This window comes from Protomyctophum bolini (assembly GCF_963924005.1).
Source record: "Protomyctophum bolini genome assembly, chromosome: 21".
Lineage (NCBI taxonomy): Eukaryota > Metazoa > Chordata > Actinopteri > Myctophiformes > Myctophidae > Protomyctophum > Protomyctophum bolini.
This window is the reverse complement of record NC_137882.1, coordinates 18,274,273-18,299,439: the sequence shown is the minus strand read 5'-3', so window position 1 is coordinate 18,299,439 and position 25,167 is coordinate 18,274,273. Positions and strand designations below refer to the sequence as shown.

At 43.0% G+C, this 25,167-nt stretch overlaps 2 protein-coding genes across 2 annotated transcripts in view; both read left to right on the top strand.

Annotated features, from left to right (window-relative positions):
* The window catches only part of rps6ka3b (ribosomal protein S6 kinase, polypeptide 3b), a 49,978-nt gene extending 39,838 nt beyond the window's left edge, over positions 1 to 10,140 (top strand). Inside the window, exons 10-22 of the mRNA XM_080793742.1 lie at positions 120 to 190; positions 1,805 to 1,893; positions 2,779 to 2,843; positions 3,923 to 4,025; positions 4,941 to 5,044; positions 5,264 to 5,389; positions 6,110 to 6,199; positions 6,604 to 6,762; positions 7,235 to 7,396; positions 7,662 to 7,738; positions 8,324 to 8,441; positions 9,454 to 9,594; positions 9,983 to 10,140. Of these exons, the coding sequence (XP_080649868.1) occupies positions 120 to 190; positions 1,805 to 1,893; positions 2,779 to 2,843; positions 3,923 to 4,025; positions 4,941 to 5,044; positions 5,264 to 5,389; positions 6,110 to 6,199; positions 6,604 to 6,762; positions 7,235 to 7,396; positions 7,662 to 7,738; positions 8,324 to 8,441; positions 9,454 to 9,594; positions 9,983 to 10,105 (1,428 nt within the window). The 3' untranslated portion in view covers positions 10,106 to 10,140. The remainder of the gene's footprint in view (positions 1 to 119; positions 191 to 1,804; positions 1,894 to 2,778; positions 2,844 to 3,922; positions 4,026 to 4,940; positions 5,045 to 5,263; positions 5,390 to 6,109; positions 6,200 to 6,603; positions 6,763 to 7,234; positions 7,397 to 7,661; positions 7,739 to 8,323; positions 8,442 to 9,453; positions 9,595 to 9,982) is intronic.
* A 5,538-nt stretch (positions 10,141 to 15,678) lies between these two features.
* eif1axb (eukaryotic translation initiation factor 1A X-linked b) lies at positions 15,679 to 22,195 on the top strand. The gene is made up of 7 exons (XM_080793701.1): positions 15,679 to 15,835; positions 16,774 to 16,857; positions 17,951 to 18,054; positions 18,318 to 18,368; positions 19,117 to 19,198; positions 19,759 to 19,850; positions 21,022 to 22,195. Exons 1-7 carry the CDS (start codon positions 15,820 to 15,822, stop codon positions 21,025 to 21,027), a joined length of 435 nt encoding a protein of 144 aa, XP_080649827.1. The 5' UTR covers positions 15,679 to 15,819; the 3' UTR covers positions 21,028 to 22,195.
* The last annotated feature ends 2,972 nt before the right edge of the window (positions 22,196 to 25,167 follow it).

Sequence of the window (25,167 nt, the reverse complement as noted above, 5' to 3'; positions counted from 1 at the left end):
AAGTTATTTTGTCTTGTCGTACGCGTTACACATACTGTTTAGTGTACACACACACACACACACACACACACAGTGCCACTTCACTTACCTTACCCCCTCCCTCCCTCCCTCTCTCTCAGTTTGAGATGCTTACAGGAACTCTACCATTCCAGGGGAAGGACCGGAAAGAGACCATGACCATGATCCTTAAGTGAGTCACATTATCCTTGTGATTATCCTTGTGTTTTTTGTCCTGTATTGATTTTCCACATGCATAACCACGATGCTCTGTCACGAGTCCACCAGGGGATACAAATTGTCAATAAGGTGATCATTCTAAAAGGCTTTTGTACTGTATGTTGAGATCGAATTCCACATCCCTATCGTTGACTCCTTCACTCCTTCTTCCCCACACTTGAAAGGAAAGGGAGTAGGGCTGTTTCCAGCGCATAGCAGTACATCTTTTTGTTGCTGTAAGCCCAACTAAAAATGCTTGCCTTTTGTTCAGTGTCATGCCCAGGTTAGACAGGTTATTTTGGCCATGGACCCCTTAGCTGAGAGAGAGATGGAACTAGAGACCCTCACTACATATTGTATATAATTGTGTTGCAGATTAAACCTTTTCGTCGGTTCACACAATAAGTGTGTGACATCATATGAGTGAAAGTCAAAGAGAGTGAGTGTGTGCTGTGCATGCATTTATATTAATGCCAATGCATTTTATTTGTGTGTGTGTGTGATATAATGACGAACTGCATTTTGGGAGGTGAAGTGGCGAACGGTCAACGTGCCACTAACTTCCCACATTCACACACCAGTGGTGGCAAGCTAGCACTATAGGCCTGTCACAATAATTACATAATCACCTATTATGTAATAATTACCGTCAATCATTTCCACATTGAAAAATGTCTACATTTTCAAAAAGAGCAGAAATAGCAGATGAACTATTTCCGCTATTTTGTAAAAAAGAATTGAAAAGAAAATAATGTTAAAAATGATTGTCGAAATGACTAAATATGTTGTTTCTTTGTGCCTTAAAACAAACAGAAATACAAATAGTAAAGTTCAATGCAAAAAACACAATTTGCAGTGTGACAATTAATCGTCAATTTAATTTGTAATCTTGACAGCACTAGCTACTAGCACCGACCGACTCATTGTCATACATGCATTAAGCCAGGACAAATAGCGGTATTAAGATTAAAGGAGATAAAAGAGGCGGAGGATGAGAGGATAGACACGACAGAGGATAAACCCAGAAGAGAATTGATTCTCAAATGTAATTGAATCCTGAAAAGTAGCAGTTTTGGACATATGAGGTTTCCACCCGACAGACGATATGCAGATGAGGAGAACAACAAGAGGGGAGGAGAGAAACTTAACGAGAAAAGAAGAAAAAAAGCTTGGACAGAAGATGGATTTTTAGAAATGTTAAACTGGCTTCTTCTCTACTTCCCCCACTTCCTCTCTGTCACTCTCTCTCTCTCTCTCTCACTCTCTCTCTCTCTCTCTCTCTCTCTCTAAGAAACGCTGAGCTTGTTTCTCTTGAATGCTGATGTGGTTTCCTGTGTGTGTGTGTGTGTGTGTGTGTGTGTGTGTGTGTGTGTGTGTGTGTGTGTGTGTGAGAATATTGCAGTCTAGTTTCAATTGAGTTCAGAGATATATAATATGGATATTTGATGACTTTCTTCTCCATAACCCTTCCATCTCTGTGTGTGTGTGTGTGTGTGTGTGTGTGTGTGTGTGTGTGTGTGTGTGTGTGTGTGTGTGTGTGTGTGTGTGCGTGCGTGTGCGTGTGCGTGCGCGCTCATCCATCCTTCAGAGCTAAGTTGGGGATGCCACAGTTCCTGAGTTCAGAAGCCCAGAGCCTCCTGAGAAATCTTTTCAAGCGCAACCCTTCAAACAGACTAGGTAAGACACACACACACACACACGGGTGCCAGACTACTGATCATCCCCTCCAAGTTTTGTAAAGATCCAGCCATTCGTTCTGAATCTTTACAAAATTATCTTGCCAACAAACAAGTAAACACATACAGACGGACAGGACTGATTACTATACCCTGCCAAGCTTGTACAGTAGAACGTCTATTTTCGGTTAGTTATTTTAATGTGTTAAAGGTGACAGTACTTCATTAGACCCCTTGGTGTGGTTGTTATTTGCAATGATGTCTTCCCTTTGTATTTAGGGTTTCTACCTGGAGGCTGAAACCTTGACAGTCAAACGTGCCAATGAAAAATCATCCCCTCCCCTAACCCTTTATCATACAACAACTGTGTGTGCGGATTCAGTTCAGTTCCCATCACCAACCACCAGGCAAACTTAATGAACTGGTGGGCGTGTCCACATACAAATGCCATTTTAACAAATACTGAACGCTTTTTTGAAAAGATTTTTCCTCCTTATATAATAATAATAACTGATAATCATGTTGTAGGGTGAAAATAATAATATACCGGTAAGTGTATTTGAAGGGGTCAAACTAGCAATAGAATGTGTTTGAATAGTGTTTGTGAGCTTGTCGTTCGGCTATTTTCACAATATTTATCTGTGGAACCTAGTTAAACTAAATATAATTTAAAGTGCTTGTCAGGGTGGGGGGGTGGGGGGGGGGGTCCTCAGTTCAAATATGATGATTCATTTATTTGAGACGTGCAGCAAAGGTCGTCATGAACGGCAAACGGCATTTGCGGGCGCAAATATGATGATTTTGGGGGGTCCCCCAGTTAAAATAATTCCGATTATTTTGGGAGGGCAGACTGACTGACTGATCAGGTACTGTTGTGTCTGTGTAGGAGCCGGACCAGACGGAGTGGAGGAGATCAAGAGACATCACTTCTACAACACCATCGACTGGAATGTACGTCCACCTCTGTGCCTGCGTCGTTTGTCTTCAGTCCCACAGGAACACTGAGCTGAGACAGACAGACGGACACAGCGAAACCTGTGTCCGTCTGTCTGTCTCAGCTCAGTGTTCCTGGTTTTTGTCTTGTTTATCTGTCTCTTGTCATCTTGTGTACAACCTGGTGTCAAAATAATTCAGGATCGGATTTTATTGTTACATTTACAGTTATAATAAAATGGGGGGTGGAATTAGGTTTTTGTGCAAAGCGCCATCGTCTTTGTTATTTCCATAAAAGAGAAAAAGAAGAAGATAGGGGGGGAGGGGGGGGGGGGGGGGGCAAGGGGGTGAAAAAAGACAAATCAACAAAGAATATCTACATAATAGCATATCGTCTCTGTTGGGTGGAAAGCTCCTATGTCCAAAACTGGTGCTTTTCAGAATTCAAACAAAAACAGCAAAAGTCTACTACGAACTCGAAACGCTACTTTTGAAGCTTTTATGTGACGCTGCTGTATTATGATCAAGTAGGGTCCCGGTTTACAAAAAACAAGAAACAAAAAAACAAATTAGAATATGGAGATAAGAGCAACGATATCCAACCGGTACAGTTTGTACATGAGGTCAGACATAGGGCGCGTCAACATAGCACCAGGTATATACTGTTACACGGTATCCAACGTTTAGGTGCAAAAATATCAAAGAGAATATCAGCAGCACGTTCAACCATATAGTCCACAAAGAGGTAACCTGGTACAATCCATAATCCACATTTGTTTAGAGAAAAGACAAAAAACATAAGGAAAGGCTGTTGACCAACGGTGGTCATGCCTGTGATTACTGTATATCACATCGTCACTGTCAGGCGCCCTACTTGATCATACTACAGCGGCACACAAATCATCAAAAGTAGCAGATCCACAAGCTCGAAACCTTGAGCGTGTGGATCTGCTACTTTTGAATCGTGAATCCTGAAAAGCAACAGTTTTGGACATAATGAGGTTTCTACCCGACAGACAATATTATTATTATTATTATTATTATTATGTGTTTATTTCTCCTCCTCCTCCTCCTCCTCCCTCCGTCACTCCCTGTAGAAACTGTTCCGCCGGGAGCTCCACCCCCCGTTCAAACCCGCCTCGGGACGACCGGACGACACGTTCTACTTTGATCCGGAGTTCACGGCCAAAACGCCCAAAGGTTAGAAACGTTCTCTGTTTGTCCTGCACCTGTTCCCCACTAGGCTTGGGATAATTAGAATGTCTTAGTAAACTCATTCACTGCCATGTTCACTGCCAAGTGAACATGGCGTTCACTGCCAAGTTGTCAAAAGTCATCCACTGCCAAGGATGACTTTTGACAACTTTTTTCAGCAAGGCATGCTGTTTGAGGAGGTCAGAGAGGAGCCTGGCTAGTGTTGAGGGCCTTGTAGGTGGTGATCAGTATTCTGACATCTGATCTATTCTTATAAATAAAGTCAGATTCTGTGTTTGACTGAGAGTAGAGCCAGTGAAGGTCTTGGTGGACCGGGGGTGATGTGGGGTAAATATCCTAGTATACGAGACATCGGTCAAGAACGTCGGCAGTCACCGGTGGGGATATGTATTACTGTCCCAAATCGGGATCAGTTGTCGTCAGGCTGCAGCCAGGATTCTGTGGTTTTGACGATCACTTCCCTGCATCTAGCTAAAAATACACGTGGTACTTGAAGCCAGGCACTTTGGATAAAAGCATCCATATGAAATGGATGTGAGAGGCATGCACAGAGGCACCACCAGCAGCACTCACAGAAACGTCCTTTAGAAACATTTTATTTGATTAGGCACGGGGCGGCGTGCGCACGCTGCCCCGTGCCTAATCAGATGAAAGGTTTCTAAAGGGCGTTTATGTCGGTGCAGCTGGTGTGTGTTGAATGGACCCTTCGATACCATATACGCTCTGTACCGTAAAGGAAATTACTTGTTGAAACTTGAGCCGTGGTCACAATCGTGTCCTCTTAAAATCTTAAATCACCAGTGAGATAAATATGTATTTGTGTGTGTGTGTGTGTGTGTGTGTGTGTGTGTGTGTGTGTGTGTGTGTGTGTGTGTGTGTGTGTGTGTGTGTGTGACTCAGACTCTCCTGGCGTACCCCCCAGTGCCAACGCCCATCAGCTGTTCAGAGGGTTCAGTTTTGTGGCCATTACGGAAGAAGAGACGCAACCAATGCCCAACAATATTGTGTGTACACACACACACACACACACACACACACACACACACACACACACACACACACAGGGACACTCTTTACACATAAACACACCTATTGTGATCACACACACACACACACACACACACACACACATTCTCACATAGACCACTTTGTACAACTTGAGACACTTGGCATGTAATGATTAGTTCTAATGAGATCCTCTGGATTTCCCACCTGCATTTTAGCAACTGCACAGAAGCACGTCCCTGTTCTGCGATGCCTACGAGATCAAAGAGGACATCGGCGTCGGCTCGTACTCCATCTGCAAGCGCTGCCTACACAAGGGGACCGGCATGGAGCACGCCGTCAAGGTATAGGCAGTGGGCTATAGAATTAGTATAGTATACACGTAAGTGACATAACGTTGCTGCCGGTTCTACAAATGTCTTCTAAATCCGAGGTTTTGTGAGCTATGTTGCTATAACAGTGGTGCTCAAACCCAAATTCATATGTATTTTGCTGCCGAACCCCATCTCAAAATATTTTGTTCCAGGAATGCCCCAGAAGCAAAGATTTTAGTTAAAAATGTTTGCTTTAAATTAATATGTAGCAAAGATTTGCACAAATTGTCAAGATTTTTCAAAAATAGCAGATCTTCAAGCTCATAGCACGGCACAAAGTGACGCGCTATGACCTTATCTGCTATTTGTATAAAATAATGGTTAAAGCAGTGAACATTTAAATAATCACACCCGTATGAAGTGAGGGGCGCTCTTATCACCATACATCATCTCATTCTGGCCAATCACAATTTGCGTCCTCACCTTTCCGTCTTCACTTTCCTGCCCTCACTTTTATCTTCAATATGTACTTTGCTCAACCAAACAAATCATCACTATGGGGTGATCAGCCAATCACAAGCCAGTGTTTGTGTTTACACAAACCTGGTAAGTTGGGCATAGGAGGGGCTAGCGCCCCTCAAAAAGGGGAAAGGGGTCTTAAGGGGATAATATCTGTTTGGTTAGTTTGGTAAGTTAGTTTGGTAAACAGTGGCATCCATTCCAACGCTGTGTGTCCTGATGTGGTTCCAGATCATCAGCAAGGCCAAGAGGGACCCCACAGAGGAGGTGGAGATCCTGCTGAGATACGGCCAACACCCCAACATCATCACACTGAAGGATGTGAGTCCTCCTTTAACCACCACTACTTCATGATGATTTTCATGCTTGATTTTGTTGGCAGAGTGATAGACTGATACCTTTCCCAAGTTTGTTCTATATTTGGGAAAGGTGACTGTGGGTGTCACTTAGCCAGGCTACTGTGGGTGTCACTCACTTTGGAGAAGTAGTTACATGGTTATGAGGGTATTGAGGGAACTGTCTCTTAAATACCAATCCCATTGAAAGCAGAAAGCATCTGTGTCATTTTAGATCTAATTGTAGGCGTGTGTGTGTGTGTGTGTGTGTGTGTGTGTGTGTGTGTGTGTGTGTGTGTGTGTGTGTGTGTGTGTGTGTGTGTGTGTGTGTGTGTGTGTGTGTGTGTGTGTGTGTGTGCGTGTGCGTGTGCGTGTGCGTGTGCGTAACAGGTGTATGACGACGGCCGGACGGTGTATCTGGTGACGGAGCTGATGAAGGGAGGTGAGCTCCTGGACAAGATCCTCCGACAGAAGTTCTTCTCTGAGAGAGAGGCCAGCGCTGTGCTTTACACCATCACCAAGACCCTGGAGTACCTCCACGTGCAGGGGGTAGGCTCTCTCAGTGTGTGTGTGTGTGTGTGTGTGTGTGTGTGTGCGTGCGTGTTGATCGTGTTCTCGCCTCTGCGTCATCAGCGGCCATACCCTATGTGGGGTTGGCAAAAGGGCCTTTCTGTGTGGAGTATGCATGTTCTCCCACCCTCACAAAAAGAAAAACATTTTCCAGTAATCCTGGTCTCTATACTGCCTCCCCCTGGTCAGTGTTCCTTCCACGTGCTACTTCCTAGCGTGGAAACTCCCCGCTGTCAGGTGATAAGAAGCGGCCTGCTCACTCCTCATGCTTTGATGGAAGCATGAGTTCAGTTTGGGGCTCTAGCCAGGTTGGCAGAGGTAGAGTAGCGCCCAGGATGACACCGGGTGAAAAATGGGTTACAAAATCATATGATGAATATTTTATGTCCTCACGAGTATAGTAATAGAAGTGTGTGTGTGTGTGTGTGTGTGTGTGTGTGTGTGTGTGCAGGTGGTCCACAGAGATCTGAAGCCCAGTAACATCCTGTATGTGGACGAGAGCGGCAACGCCGAGTCCATCAGGATCTGTGACTTTGGCTTCGCCAAGCAGCTGAGAGCGGAGAACGGCCTCCTCATGACGCCGTGCTACACGGCCAACTTTGTAGCGCCCGAGGTACAGCATGCTCACCGCCTCCTACCAAATAACACTGCTTAGAGGGCCACTTCACCCCTTTTGCAATCAGATCTTATTTTAATGATGTTTACATGGATTAAGTGCTCTCTCACTGTGTGTGTGTGTGTGTGTGTGTGTGTGTGTGTGTGTGTGTGTGTGTGTGTGTGTGTGTGTGTGTGTGTGTGTGTGTGTGTGTGTGTGTGTGTGTGTGTGTGTGTGTGTGTGTTTGCGTGTGTGCGCGTGTGTGTGTGTGTGTGTGTGACAGGTGCTGAAGAAGCAGGGCTATGATGCAGCCTGTGACATCTGGAGTCTCGGTGTCCTGCTCTATACCATGTTAACGGGGTAGGTTTCGGTGTGTGTATGCGTCTCTCTCTCTGTCACTAGTCTCACGTAGCCAGACAACTATTCCACAATCTCCAAATGCTATATAGAGTCTGGAACTACACCTCCCGAAATCCGAGTAAGGAAGCTGCCATTTCAGTTCACAAAAATATATTTAAAAATATCTTTAGAGCTTATTTCTGCTAAGCAGCAAGCTATATAATTATGCTTAGATGATTTTGATGTATATTAGGATAAATTTGCCTGACTGTAAAGACTAAACGGAAGCAGGGAGGAGGCTTCCAACTTTATATTTTACTCATGATAGAACTTCCGTTGCTCCAGACTGTATGATGGAAGCATTTGTAAAATGCGAGAGGCAACATTCTGGCAACGTGAGACTACTCTGTCACTGACAATTCAGTGCCTGCCTGCTGTTCAGCTGCAACAATATTGTCTCCATCGCGTCGAATGGAATTATGTCCAACTGTTAGCCGACCCCCATTACGTCTCCCTTCTCTCGACTCTCACTCCTTGGTTTCTTGTCTCACCTCTGCTGCCGCTCTCTCTCTCTCTCTCTCTCTGTTTCTCCTTGATCTCTCCCAGTTTCACTCCATTTGCTAACGGTCCCGAGGACACGCCAGAGGAGATACTGGCTCGCATCGGCAGTGGGAAGTTCTCTCTGTCCGGAGGGTACTGGAACTCTGTGTCAACGGAAGCTAAGGTGAGAAGACACACACACACACACACACACACACATACAGTACATACACCCGCAGGGCGCTTCCACATCCTGAAGAATGTCTTTAAATGTGTTATCCAATTTCCAGGCGTTTCATGCCGGCGTCAATACTTGGCATTGTCCATTCCTGTTAATGGATTTATTTTCACGTTTGTTTACATTCTCCTCTCATTAAAACATTACCTATCTCATTTGATTTGAACAACTGAGTCAATGTTAGTTAAACATCATTGCCTCTGACTGCAAATTTGCACACCTGTGAAGAATGTAGGGAATTGGCCCGGAGGCAAGAAAGCTTACAGAAGGAAAAGTCATGGTCACGCCATGACGCTCTCTGTGGCAAATCTCTCACCCAAATTTGATGAAATACATGACAGTGGATGGAGCCGGCTGGACGAGCTCATGAACAAACACCACTTATGAACAATTCAGACCTTTGTCCTATAATAGGTTCAGGAATATAAAAGAAGACATATAATAGTATTGTCTGCTGTGTTGTTTTTCGATGTGTACACTGTGTCATTTTACTAGAGCTAAACTAGTTTCTGAACGTGCCAAGTATCGCGAGACTGTCCACCATTTCCTGACCTGGCAACAAAATCTCGCGATACCTCCGAGACAGAATCTATACCTGCCGCTGTTTAGATGCCTCAATGAAATGATGTACTTCGCACATCGAAACCTGTGATATGTCTTCTTTTATATTCCTGAACCGATTATATGACAAAGGTCTCAATGTTTCATAAATAGTGTTTGTTCATGAGCTGGTCCAGCCGGCTACATCAACTCAACTGCCATGTATTTCATGGAACTTCTGGTTCAAGGTTTGCCACCGAGAGCGTCATGGCGCAGCCCAGTCACGTGACCATGACTTTTCCTTCTCATCTTTTCCTAGCCCGGAGGTAGGAAGAGTTATTCTGTGTGCATAGAGCCCATTGTTGATGTTGGTTGAAACGTTGAACTTTGAAGTCTTGTGTGACCTTTGACCTCATAGGACCTGGTGTCCAAAATGCTGCACGTGGATCCCCACCAGAGGCTGACCGCCGGTCAGGTCCTCAGACACCCCTGGGTCACACACCGAGACCAGCTGCCCAAATACACCCTCAACAGACAGGACGCACCTCACCTCGTTAAGGTAGGAGACAGACATGTGTGCGCGCGCACACACACACGCACACGCACACATGCTCACACATAGTACACACTACAGATGTAAACCACACCAACACAATATTACAGTTTTGAGTCAATGACGTTGTTGGCCAGCAGGTGGCTCCACAACTACATAAAGTCAAACGGTGGCCACTGAGTGGCGTGCTACGAGCTTGTAGATCTGCTATTTTTGAAAAGTCGAAGAACGACTGACATAGAAACATAGCTTTTTCAGAAAACTGTCAGGATGTAGAAGACATTTTTAGAATCTGATCTCGGGTCAGAATGGCTTAATGCCCTAATACAGGCTGTGCTAGATCAATCTGATCTCAGGTCTTAATGTTTAAACCCTGTGTGTGCCTCCTCCACAGGGAGCCATGGCAGCGACCTACTCGGCCCTCAACAGGAACGTCCCTCCGGTCCTGGAACCAGTGGGCTGTTCCACTCTGGCCCAGCGGAGGGGGGTGAAGAAGCTCACCTCCACGGCCCTGTGACCTCGCCAAACCTTCCTAACAAACAACCCCCCCCCCCCCCCACCACCACCACCACCACCACACACACACACACACACACACACACACCGTCAAACTGTCGCCATCAACTCTGACCTCGATCTGCCCCCTCCTCCTCCTCCTTCGCTGGACTACTGATGGACCTACTATAGGACCTGATGACGACGACGACTGAAGACACCAAACTAGGAGCACACAGAATCTGCTTTGCCCCGCCCGCGCCCTGCTTTTCACCGTACCATGTTAGACTACTGGAGCTAGTTACAGTCCTTCTCTCATCTCACTTTAAGATCCACCGGATCCTTGGCCCCCCACTCGTCTCCGTGGATCTGGGATCTTGCTAATGCCAAATAGGAGCACCAAGCCCCACCTCCCTCCGTCACTGGCGTGTTACCCTAAGAGATTATTACACACACGACACACCCCTCTTCCTGTTAACTCCCAGTCACGACTGGGAATGCCAACGCCAAATAGGAGCACAGAATTCCAATTTGCTGCCACCTCCTCCGACCCTGTGATTATTATAATGGACTATTCCTTCACAGAGTATAACGCTGGAACGCTGAACAATGGTATTGTTGTCTGCGGTGGGAGAGTTCTATTTCCACGTGTGCAGTGCCCCGCTACGGACAATCAGTGCTGCCTTGTCATATGCCCCGAAGACTCGCTGTCAGTGGAGGAATTCAATAAAAGAATGAGCTGTAATTATTAGAGGAAGGGGATAGTTGGGACAACAGCAACTGGCGATAAACCCAACATATGCATCTAAAAGAGATTACTTTTGCGTTCTGATACTGTGGTTGATATTTACTTTGTAGCTGTGGATTCACATCGCGTCCAAAATAAAAGCTCAAGTAGCCAATGGAGCGAAGGAATCGACGAGACTTACCGGTAGTCCTTAAATAAACACAACACAAAGGCTATATTGTATATTGTAATCAAATAGAGTCCCAGAGGTGATGCGGGTGTTCGTACGAGCAACAAATGAATGTGGCTGTGTTGGCCTCGCGGTTGGGTTTGTTGTTGAGGGTGGGGGGGGTCAATCAGCAGCACAGCCCTGTACCCTCTTGCTGGTTAACCTGGCTAACAAGATGTTTTATATACCCAACATCATTCACCCCATGCCTTTTTTGCTGTGCTCGGCCTCGCTGATGACAATGAAGATGACAAAATGGTGGACTGACCGACCGTCCGTACGTCCCCGTCCCCCCCGCTCTAGCAAATGAAACTGTAGACTTGGAGTGGAGAGAATTTGACATTGACATATGGACATTTTAACGTGGTGCTTTGGGCAGTATCATTTTAACCTTCGATGCCAGTAAAAAGCACATTGGATTTATGTCAAAGTGAATTTGGGAGCTCTGGATGGCATAATAATAATAAGCGCTGGTCTGGGAGCAGTGGGCCCCGCCCATGGTTCCTCTGCTTCAACTGGCGGGACAACCCGACTTATGAACACCCTCATCCCCTGTCTGTCTGTCTGTCTGTCTGTCTGTCTGTCTGTCTGTCTGTCTGTCTGTCTGTCTGTCTGTCTGTCTGTCTGTCTGTCTGTCTGTCTGTCTGTCTGTCTGTCTGTCTGTCTGTCTGTCTGTCTGTCTGTCTGTCTGTCTGTCTGTCTGTCTGTCTGTCTGTCTGTCTGTCAGTCAGTCTCTCCGGACCTTCTGCACGAGTGTGTGAAAATGACCGACGACGTGCATCTCTGTGTGGGTGACACAGGGAAACTGAACTGTAAATACTGCGCTGAAGCAACTCAGGTTTCTGTTGATAATGCATTTTTTTTTAATATTATCTCCCGTTTAGGAGAGCTATATGTACATAAGCACACAGGTGGGTTGTTGGAATTATAAGATCCATGGATGATGACCTTTGTCAGGATGGAGAGATCCTATAAACAAACCTACTCAATGAAGACTTCCCTTTGAGGAGGTTTACCTAAACGGATTAATTATAAAACCAAATTACAGTACCGCAAACTGTTTCACATACTGTATATACACACACATACATACTGTATACTGTGTGTATCTTTTAGTTTAACTTGTCTCTGTCGGGTGGAAGCCTCATATGTTCAGAGGATTCAACTCAAGCAAAACAATAGAACAACTTTCTTTTCTCTCCACAGGCACACTTTTGGGTTACGTTTCCAAATTAAATCTATAATCTACAGTCTCTTATCTAAACTGCTCTGCTCAACACAGGTCTACGGTGTGCGTAATGGCTGAAGGAGTTGTTTCTCTGTAGGAACCATCATCCATTGCTCTGTTAATGTTTGTGCTCAAAGAAAGGAGTTTGTCTTCTGCCACAGATCCCTTTAAACTGCGCACAACCTGCCTGTCTTATTCCAAAACGTAATTTTGTAGCGGCAATCAGCCAGTCCAGTCAATCAATAAATCAGCGATGTATTTTTGGTTGGAACTGATAACATTCCAACAAATTGTCCCTGCCTGGTGGAAACCATCTCTGTAACTGCACTAGCTGTGACAGAGTTGGTGAAACTCGTCGCTGTTTGGCGAAAAGTAGTGACTCTATGTGTGTATTGGAATTGATGTGATTGTCTACAGTCCCCAGACCAACATTATGGGTTGGCAGGGACGGGGACTATAGGTGGAATCTGGCATAATAATTATTCATTTGGGGACAAAACCCCCCCGAACAAAATACAAATAATTAATCAATAAAAGAACTGATAACATTCCATTTGTGTTGCTTAATACGGTTCTAAAAAATATTTTCGTACCTCTGAAACGATATGTATTTAGCCGCGGAACCTCCTCTGAAACGGTTTTGTCTTTTGTGTCAGGAAGGAACCCCAGAAGAGAAGATTTTTAATATTCCAAAATAGTATAGTAGTATAGTAGATATACAAGCATCCAGAATACAAGCTGTGAGCTTATATATCTACTATTTTTGAAGTATAAAAAAATTGTTAAGTGGTTAAAATGATTGTAATGCTATCAACCATTATGCTGGGGAACTCCTGGAACCACACCAAGGACCCCTAGGGGTCCCCGGACCCCACTTTGAGAACCACTAGCTTATTAGACTGGCCTACATAGGATCTGACTCTACAGCATGGGACTCAATTTTGTGTTAACCATAAAGTTATCAACCATTTAAAAGTCTTTTAAAAAAAGTGTGTATTTGTCCACAACACTGTCAGCCATCTCTTAACCCCCACTTTTGGGTCCCAGTTGAGAAACACAGCTATAGCATACTGCTTTAACCTGATCTGTCCGTGCCTATGCCCTGCAGTCAGTTCTGCCAGTAGGGACCTTGTCAGTAGCGTTGGGATCCAGAACCGGATCCAACATTTAGGAACCAGGAATTGATTCCCTCACATTTACAACCAGGAATCAGTCACTGATACAATTATATAAATTGCTGTTGAAATACCACTTGCTCTTTTATTATTCAAGACTCATTGCATCAGTAAAAGCACAGCTACCTATTATAACCATAATACAGAACAATACATCATAACTCATAAGCCATGATAGAATCTTATTAACCATTAGGTGTAATTAGATTTAGATTTCAATGCTTGTGGCGACATCCAGGCCTCTTTCTCTCTCTCCTTGGTTGTCTGAATGTGTGTGTAAGGGATGTAACTGTTTCTCAGAGACAAAAACAAGAAAGTTATTATTTCTATATAATTTTATATAGTAAATGTGCAAAGCATCCTTGCCTCGTTATTTCACTGTACAGCTTTGGTAAAAGGAATGTATCTTTAATGTTTCGTTTTGTTTTTCTTTCTCCAATTATGAATAGGAAAACTTGAGTTTTCTTTCCATAGTTGTATCTTTCTCCGTCCCATTTGTCACTTCATGGTTTTATCCCTGCAGAGGTGTCCATGCCACTCTGTGTATTGCATTCAGCCCTGCTGCTGCTAGTCCAAATCTCTGTTTTTCTATTTGCAGTGAGGGGAGACGTTTCTATTGAAAATAATAATTAAAAAAGAATATTTGAAAAATAAGGCATGGTGGGTTTTTTTGTCTAATCACTGTATACTAGAGCGGCGGCCTACTTGGAGCGATGCAAGTTGTAAATGCATACGGAGTAAGAGGCCTTTTTGGGGGCGGTTATGGAGAACCGTTGGTCCGATAGTTTCGACACTGGCCACTGCACCCCCGCTGTGCCCGTCTGGCCTCTACAGCGGTGCCCGTTGGGCACTGGCCTACAGGAACGATGCAAGTTGGAAATGTGTCCCAGTGATGACCTGTAGTCTTTCCTCTGGCCCCCTGGGAGCCCAATCATGGTCTAGCTCTGGTCCATAGAATCCTTAAGGCTATGGACCACAGCTAGGTCTAGCCACAGTCTGTTACAAAAAAACTAAAAAAAACTTTCCATACTCAAAATGGTGTGTAAACAAAGGGAAACGTTGGAAAACATGTGTACATCATAACACTTATAATGATCAAGATTGGCCAATCATATTTTCAATTAAAATACCCAAAACATGTACAAACCCAGTTCAATAGTCTATTTAGAGAGAAAGAGCAGAGCTGTGCGTGTCTATGCAGACAGTCATGATGAGTGTACAGGGAGTAAAAGAGAAGGAGTCAGCAGGGGTTGAGAGAGCCTGTGCTGAGGGTCAGGGGGTCAGATGTGATGCTGCCCAGTGCCCATTCTCACCATCTGGCGGCTGGTCGGCAGGAAGACTACTGTAGTATCCAGCAGTGGCACCATAGACTGTAAGTATGGCTAACTATAGGCTGAGGAATAAATGCCACTTGACAGTTTTCAAATCAGCCTCATGGTGGCGCTACAACAGGCCAAGTTGCGTCTCTCTCACACACACACACACACACACACACACACACACACACACACACACACACACACACACACACACACATGTTTAAATTACTCCTAAACATTTTGCCAAACATCACACACTCTCCTATCCTCCTCTCCATCCATCCTAAAAGTTCTAGTTAATTTCTGCATCTCTTAGGGCCCATTTAACCATATAATGCATTTGGATGGCAAAAATGGCAGATCTGCAAGTTCAGTGTCTTGAATGAGATATTGTGCCTGTGAGTTTGCATATCTGCTATTTTCCAGCATAGGGCCGTTGCACAGTGAAGTATAAACAAGGCTTTAGGATTTATACGTCGCTTTTAGAATCCTCCTCCTCAGGAGCATATCCACGGATATCCCAAAATCTGTCTGAATCTATATACCGGTATGATCATTCTGAAATGTCACCACGTTTCAATAAAGCTACATGGTTTTGAAGCGCTTGTGCGGGCGCATGCGCAGATCGTCCCAGCACTGTGTTGCCATGTTCGCTTTTTTGGGTTTTGGGCTTGTTTTCGGTAAAGTCACTTTACAACATTAAGTTGTAACATTTTCAAGTCAGTAGTACCCATTATTAAGAAAAGTTTCAATCAATTATCATGATGAATATTATTATTATTATTTTTAATTTCTTTCCCGAACAAATTGCTCGTTATTTTGTGGAGTGACTTATTTAATTTGGGTCTGGTGGCTTATTTCGGTCGCAGAATCTGGCAACACTGCTCCCAGCAGCACCGCACCAACAGCAACAGGGGCTACTGCTATCTTTCACTTCACGTCGTCACGCGTACACCGTCATTATTTCCCTCTGTCTACTTGACCACTGTAAACATTTATCAACAACAACCGACTCGTCTTATCACCACGGCAGACCGTGAGCTAGAGGTGTAAAGAATATGCCCAAGAATAAAGGTAAGATATTATCGAACCGTAATTCGTCCTGTCCCGTGTTTTTGTTGGCTGAGCGCGCCGCGTCTCTCTCTCTCTCTCTCACACGCATTGAAAACGTGACACAAACCCTCTGAAACCAGCTAATAGTTAGCGTACATATGGATTATAATGTTATCGTAACGTTATACCCGGCAAGTTAGCTGCCGTTGGAGGACAGTTGTTGTATATCCAGTGAGCGGCGATGTGTTTAAATGACGGCATGCCGCAGTTTGTGTCATACTAGGATGAAGATGATTTAAATGGGGCTAGCTAACCGGAGTAGCCATATCTATGGGAGTAGCATCCAGCCGTTGTGATTCTGTTGCTAGTTAGTTAGCCTGCTAGCTAACTCACTCAACCGCACCCTGGGCCGGCCTGTGGCTGTCATCCATTTGTAACATCAGTGACAACAACAACTTCATGTTAAATTCGTAACTAACTATCCAATCTATACGACCAAACCTCGTTTTAGTCTAGATACCTTTCAGTTAGCCAGGCCGATGCCACCTGCTGTGTTAAGTTAACGGTGGGTTGTCGTACTTAAAACCAACACAGTGGCCCGTGACCTCCACTGTGAAAGCAGCATAACTTTTTAACTTTTATGTTAACGTTAAATGGAGGTCCATTGTTTACACATTGGCAGTGGTACCCCAATAGAGATGTAACCTAGTTGTCAGCAAGCAACACTCATAATATCATCATATCATATCATCGCTGGTAACATTAGTTGACTTACCGGTAACTTGCGTTACTTCTCTCTGAATTTAATACACAGGACCACAACGGAAATAAACCCTCTGGGCTTTTTGTGTTATCCCTTCATCATCACCATTGTATAATAGTACCACTGTACTATTTGCAAACTGTTAAAGTATTTAATCAATCAAAACTGACATTCAAACATTTGTGTATCCCATTAGGAAAGGGAGGAAAGAATCGGCGACGTGGAAAGAACGAGAATGAATCTGAGAAGAGAGAGCTGGTGTTCAAAGAGGACGGACAGGGTACGTATTTGTTATCACCAGATGGGATTTTTTAAGCCCTTTGATTGCTGACATTTTAGCCTTGGTCAGAATGGTGCGCTAGTGGCTGGAAGGTGGCCAAGCCGATTCCTAATTCAGTTTGGCCGTAGGAAACTGAATGTGAGTGTCAATGTACATCTTATTGAGTGGTTAAAATTATCTCCTGTAGTCCACTAGTCTTTTATCTGAGACCTCAGCCTAGTGCCATGTTGTGCACAATCCACCAACAACAGAACAAGGTTATTTGTCAACCACAACAAAGTGAAGATGTTTGCCACCACAAGACACGTTTTTCAAATGTGTTGGATGGTGATACAAGCCTTGCATACACTGCCGGATTTCCTCACAATTTGACCGGACTAACGGTATACCAGGTGAACAAGTGAAATTAGAATCCTTATTATCCTGACCTAAAATATATATATATTTTGTTTACTAAAGAGCTGTACTACATATTGGTTTATAGAGCTTTAACCTTTTAACAAAAGACCTAGTTTTTACTTTTACTCACTTCTAATCAAAATGGCACACAATCTGGCTGTCCATTTGGCTACGCAGTGTTTGTATGTGTTGATGAAATGTATATTAATAAAATCCATTATAATATGACGAGGAGTTTGACGCTTCTCCATTTCAAACTCTGTGAGTGACTTTACATCCTAGATGTAAGAATTAATTGGGTTAATTAAGTTAAGGAGCAGATTCTGACTTCAATGGTATGCAGATGTACATTTTGGATTTCATATACTCTTAACTCAGTCTTAATTCCACTTATTGCATTGGCCAACTTTGTATTTCTTGTTGAATAATAGACCAGAATAAGAGTTCTGTAATTTATGTCATGCTCCCTGAATTGTTTTCTTTCAAAGTCAAGTATGTTGGTCTGAATTGAACATCCTAGGGAAATGGGAATATATTTGACGTGTCGGGGCACCTTGGCTCGAACCCTTAAACTCAAACACATAATGTTGACTATTTAACGAATTAAGCTTTTGCTGCAGAAGCTTTGATACACGAATGCGTAAATTATAAAAGTATAAAAATGTGGTCTAATACATTTTCTCCCCGCTCCCAGAATATGCTCAGGTGATCAAAATGTTGGGGAACGGACGTCTGGAGGCCATGTGCTTTGACGGGGTCAAGAGGCTTTGCCACATCAGAGGAAAACTCCGGAAAAAAGTAGGAATTTCCCATCCTGTCTTTCTCCACTAACGCACAGAGAAGCCCCCCCAACCCCCTGACATATTGCTGACGTGACGCTTTCTCAGCGGTCAGTCAGCAGCCATCGCTGTGGCACCGTTGGCTCAATGGCTCTGTGAGAGGGGGGTCATAAAGTGCATTTCGGTGTCTTTCTTTTTTCAGCTTGAGGTATAACACAGGCTCTTTGTGATTTAACTGACTACTGTTTGTTTGTTTGTTTTTTTGTTTTTCCTTTCTCCTAGGTGTGGATTAACACATCGGATATCATTCTGGTCGGGTTGAGAGATTACCAGGTGTGTTGGTCATTCACATGGATCACAGGTCATATTGTTTTCAAATCATACTGCAGATTAATATGACAAGCTTGACTGCACATGTTGTGAGCCAGACAACATTTCATGTTTCTCTGCACTGATGCTGCCTAACTATGCCAACACTGTGTTGAATCAGTCAAGGACCCCCAAATTGATATGTATTAGCCTGCAGACTCCCATCTGAAAATGTGTGCCAGGGAGGGACTGCCTGAAAAAAGATTTGTGGGTTAAAAAAGGGGTTATTAAAAAATACTTTCAAGATTAAAAAAAGATCATCAATTCACTCTGGGTTACAGACTAAGGATCCATTGACATAATATAATAAACATAGTACACAATTATTATGATAAAGTAATGTTAACTACCGGTATATAATAACCCTATTTATTCTTTACACTGGATTCTGTGTGATCAAATCTGTCTTCTGTTCCAAATGTGTCTTTCTGTTTTCGCTCAATTTATTTCCTTTTTGTCCTTTGTTTTTTGTGTTGTTTCTCTTCCGTTTGTTTCCCTGTTAGTTTTATGTCTCCCCCCCCCCCTCCTTGGGATAGGCACAATAAGCCATTGGCTTCAGCCTAAACCCTTTTGGTCTCTACAAAAAATGTAAAAGATAACGACGAAATGAATACATGTAATGTTTATTTTATGACCAAAATAAAACTGAACCGAATATTGTTTTAAGACTAGTTCTTTTTTCAAACCACTAACTGATTGGTCTCTTCAACAGGACAACAAAGCTGATGTTATATTGAAATATAACGCAGATGAAGCTCGCAGTTTGAAAGCTTACGGAGAACTGCCAGAGCATGGTGAGTTAAAGGGAACATTGGCAACAGTGCCACACTTCAGACAAACAGTACTGCAGTCAATCACAAAATATGTGGTGTCAGTTAATACACATGTGTACCAAACAGTTCGTTGTGGGTTGTAAGCATACATACATTCCTGTTTCATAGTAATGGGGTATAGAAAATGTCACTCGCTCATCCCTATGGTCACAGAAGTAATTTCTCTATGGATAATGGCTTAGAATAGTCTCATAAGAAGTGTGGTGCAAAAATAAACACATTGCCGCTGCAATATTGTCAGGGAGATGGTTCTCAAGATTCACTCATACTTGATATAGTCCGTTTCTGGCGAAAATGTAATTAATTGTGTGCCGGTAACTTAAATGTTTTGTAGTAAAACCGCATGTGTTCATTTTTGGAACACGGTTCTAATGCCACTATAATAAACACGTCTATGGGAGTTCAGAATGTGAGTAAAAAAAATGTGATCCGTGTAAGATGTGTTAATTACATCTGACTTCACTGCTTCATGTTTGGCTTTCTTTCTCATAACTTATTTCCACCACTCCTGCACCACACAGCCAAAATCAACGAGACGGACACCTTCGGTCCTGGGGACGATGACGAGATCCAGTTCGATGACATTGGTGACGATGATGAGGACATTGATGATGTAAGTACTACCATTAACCTGTCATTGTTTCCACAGTGAGTTTTGTGTCAAAGGCAAAGTAGGCTCTACTGGAGCCTACTGGCTGCGATTAGGTAACGCGGAGATGTCCGACGTTGGTCGCGTTGTCCGACTATTACGAACCCTAAATCTGACCGTAACTAACCCTAAGCTCGGTCTCAACCGGCCCCGTAAGTCCCCTAACCTCATATCAGTCTTAACCTGCCACCTAAGTCACTTGCGATGTTTTTGCTTCAGCGGCAGTAATTTCACTTCAGTGTAGAGGCTCTACTGGAGCCTACTGGCTTCATTGCATCGTCTTGTTCAGTAACCTACTGGTTGATAACATTCGAAGCGTGGATGCTGTGTGTTTTGCAACATGGTGGCTTGCTGTCAAATTGGTGCAGGGCCACATTCCTGGCGCTGCACGATTCTTACTCGAATGTGAATCTCGATTTTCCTTGACAAGAATTTAGATCACGATTCTCATTTATTCCATGAAAATATTAATTAAAAAAACATGCAAAAGAGTAACTAAAATGAATCGGACAGCCAACTAGTATAGTGTTGCACAATTCTTCACAAAATGAGATTGCATAGGTGTCTGAATCTAGATCTCGATCTTTTTTTGATGAATTGTGCAGCACTAGTCAAATGGTTCAAATTGCAACATTTGTCAGTATGTTGAAGAGACTATATAGATCCTAGAATTGGCTACCCTATGAACCATTTATATTGCTGCAATGGCACCATTGACGGCAAACCAAAACACACAGCATCCAAGTTTCTGTGTCTTCCACAATGCTCTTCTCTCTTTGTAACACCCTCACAAATTGTACCCTTTGATTGACCTGTGATATAAACATAACTGACCCAAGGAATTGTCGACCGGGAGTTGAACCAAATGAGCAATTCACACATACTTGTGCTTTACTTGATAATTTTCGCTACATTTGCTGAGTTGAATTCTCGAGGAGGGAGGATTTGCTAAATTAATTGACAAAACATTACATTGAAACTTTCTTAGCCACCAGAAAGATCTGTAACCTATAAAAGTTGACAAGGAAAAATAAACTTGAAGTAACACTCTTCAACCACTGCATGTTGAAGCATGGAAAAAGAAGACAATTTTATATGAGTATTTATATGGGGTTTTTTTCTTGTCTTTTCCCAGATCTAAGGACCCGCTGCGGGAGGGGAAATGTGGGATTTTACTAGCGACGGTCCCATTTGGATTTTTGAGCCGATAATCCTATCATTATTATTTTTTATCAGCCTATGCCAGTCCAATATCAGTTTAAGATACAGTATGTTCCACCATTAGTTTGTTTACCCTCAATAAGTTTTTTTGTGTGTGCAAACCATCAAGTGCAGTTTAGTAGAACAACATTGATACATACATTTAATTCACAGTTGTGAATGGTTAATTGAGCACTTGGAATGATGATGGAATGGTGGATACTAGAATATCATATTTACTGCTTGCTGTCCAATGGAAGTTACTGTAGTTGAAAACTGTATGGGCGACAATCAGATCAATGTGTGCACGTCGCCCATCACACTTGGATTGGAGGAGGGGGAAAAAAACAGGCTGATCATCGTTCTGTTGATGCTGTTGGGGAGGCCTGCGCACTTGGAGCATCACTAGACATTTGACCCTTTTATTTGCTTCTAGTGTCAATGGAATGAGAAATTACCAGCCCCATCTCCGGCATGTCTCTCTTGCTTAAAAAAAAAAAAACGAGAAAAAAAAAGAGGTTCGATACGACTGCAAGCAACTCATGAGAAACAGTACCTAATGTGTTATCTTTTTAAATGTATTTATATTGATTTCACACTGTGGAATTTAGTAAGAAGTACAGAATCTCTGGATTCGCAAATAAAAAGATAAACCATTTTTTGTTTTGGTCTGGCGGTCATTATCATATTATTAGTCTAACAAATTTATGTTCAGTACAGTATAGATGGGTTCAAAAATGTTGATTGAAGATGGGGAAAAGATAATTAACTTTGAAGATGCCTATTTGTGTTTTGCATTTCTTGTTTCACTTAATTGCATTGACATATTTTATTTGCTTATCTCCCCCCCCCCCCCTAAAACAAGGCAAAATCAAAATGTATTTTTTGTATTTCCCTAATTTGTGTTTGTCTGTTCTACTTTGTTTCCTTTGTTTTTTTGCTTTTTAGTGGCCTCTGTCTTTGTCACTTACATTTAAGTGGCCTCAGATTGGCTGCTTATGTTCTCTAGACCTCAGAGAGAGCCTGTTGTGTTTATCAGAGCCAATGAAAAATATGTTCTATGATGTCTGAAGGTTGAGTGTAGGTGTCCAATAAAGATCTTAACTCCATCCATTTCGAATTACGTTCTTGATCATGCCATTTCATTGTGCTGGTATTTCAGATCAGTAGCACCATCTTAAGATGGTCTTAAGATGGTGCTATTGAGCTCTAATTCGGTTGGATGGTCAGTCACAGTCACAGACCCTAGTCTACTCTGACATCTGGTGTGTCAATCAGAAACACTACCAGTCGTGACTTATGGCAATCATAATGCTGCAACCTCCATACATTTGGGTAGTTAAATTCATTACGTTGACAAATAAAGGTCTGTTACCGACTTACCGTATCTAATGTATTGAAAATAAACCAAGTACGGTAGGTTAGGGTAGGGGTGACTGCATTAATTAAGAGACTGGATTTTATGCTTGTATACTTAACAGAATATTAAGCTATTATCTCAACATTACGGATTCCCACCTAATATTGCTTTTCTTTATAGCATTCCGATTCTTTTTAGAATCGCCTAGTATCAGGCGGACAGGCGACGCCGATGATATGAGTAATCCGTGCGGTGGGGGTACTTGTATGCTAAACAATGACGTAATCGTGCCTCTAGCTGCTAGCACGTGTGCTCTTCCATGACACTGCTTTCTCCAGTACACAGCACGTGCAGGCACATATATATGTGCACTGTGCAGGCACAGGCAGACATAGCCTACATCATGGATGGATGAAACGAGTCTGTTTCTATTTTCGCGTTACAGAGGTAGCCTTGCGGGTACATATATTAAGCATATAAAATTATAAATAGGCTATAACTTCGCGTCACCAGGTTTTAATAAGCATAATGGTGTGATGCATCATGCTGCCGGTGCTGGCTCCACAATCCGTTTTAATTAAGGCCACTTGAAAATATTTTGTGTGGGATGGGCGCGCACGCACGCGTGCACTGCACACACACAAACTTATAGTAGCCTATACAACGTACGCATGCACCCCAAGTAACTCCCCTCCCTCTCTCTCTGGCATAAGCTCTCCACACTTGGCATGTAGACAGAGACAGCGATAGCTCCTTGCCGCAGTGGTTTTATTGAACAAGTGGGTCTGCAGTGTTTTAATCCTATCGTCAACACAGGGCACGCGGGGTCCCGCCTGAGATATATTGACGAACGACAATCGACAACTGAGATGACAGGTGAGGCATGCATGCATCCATCTCTTTATGTTTCAGTGAGGAAGACCGTGTATTTCCTTCAACACACGAAATAATAGGGAACATCAAGAGGATATATCGTATGTCGTATCACACACAATGGTCGAGTAGATGATAATAGCTAGAAGAATTGATTGTGCGCAAGCCACAAATCAGCTGTTTTCTTAACGTGTTTCTTGACTGAAGTGATGAAGAAGAAAATTTAATTTCTGTGTGGAATCATAGCCTGGCTGCCTAGCCCAGGGGTCTGCAACCTTTTTTAAATGAACTATGGTGCCATGTTTTAATTTTCTAGATTTTCTAGAGATGCCAGTGTGCCATATCAACATTAATTTTAATGACACCACATACAATTACAATATAATATATAACGTTTTTTCACATTGTTATAATGATCATTTTCAGACTCACCACCAAAGAACAAGACTATAGAATAGGCTTAGCCTACAGTACACACTATCATCATCCACACAGAATGTATGTACTATTGACTTCTGACCCCTAACAGCAGTTGACTGACAGAACGTTTGACAACTTAAACCCCTTATGGGTAACCATGAGTCCCCCAGGGCCAAAAACTATCACAACTGTCTCAGCACGACGCATTGTGAGCTTGCCGATCTGCTATTTTTTGTGAAAGCCTTGCTCACAAGAAGGATGCTGGCGTTTAAGTGTTTAAAGCTGGAAAACCAGAGTTCAGGGTGGGGTGGGGTAAGCATATATTAATTGTGTGTGTGTGTGTGTGTGTGTGTGTGTGTGTGTGTGTGTGTGTGTGTGTGTGTGTGCATGCATGCACCTGCTTGCTTATGGGTGTGTTTGCATTTTCTAGCCAATGTTATTAACATGACTCATTTGTGATTGTCCTGTCCAGCCCTGACCACTTCGCCTTTAAGGGCTCTGACCAGCGGGCACAGGTCTCCTTCTGGACACAGGTCGCCTTCTCGTTCACCGACTACCCACAGCAGTCCAGCAGGTAAACACATTGCAGTTTGCAGAGTATGACAAGATAGCAGGCACGGTCTATTCGGTCTAATAATAGAACCCTGCATTGTGCAATCTGTGCAGTGTGCACACATTTTGTCTTATGTCTTTCTTGTCTCAAGTGTTAGTGTGCGTATGATAATATATCACTGAATGTCTGTTGTTGTGTATATTTCAGCACAGAGCTATAAATAAATGATATGCTATGATCAGCAACGCTGACATCACGTATGCTAATGCTACTGTCAAAAGGTTTTTTTCTACTGATAACATTTCATGCGTCAAGAAATGTAGAATGTTTAACCCATTTAGACCTGACGCCGATTCTAAAAACACCTTCCAAATCCTATATGGTCTCTGTCAGCTGGAAACCTCTTATATGTCCAAAACTGTTACTTTTGAGGAATCAAATAAAATAGCAAATTAACAGATCTGCAAGCTCAAAATGTGAGCTTGTACATCTGTAGTATGATCAAGTATAGGGCGTTATCGTTAATTTATGAAAAAATATGGAGATATATGAGAGGGGGGGGGGACTTTTTATTATTTCCACAAAACAACTCTAATGTATTATATATATATATTAATGACACAGTTCAATGTTGAAAATGAGTGGTATTCGCCTCAGTGAGTGAGGTGAAGCTAGTAGGGGGGAGTGGTGCTGAACGGACAGCTCCAGTGTGTTTCTCAGCCAGTGTCTATCATAGCATGGTCTGGTTTTCCTTGGCCTCCATAGACTGACACCGCCTTCCATTCACTGAAAACGTTGTATTCAGTTTAAAACAAGCTCCACCAGTCATAGAACTCGGGTTCAAATCTGACCCCGGTCTTGCCTTGCTCGTCTCT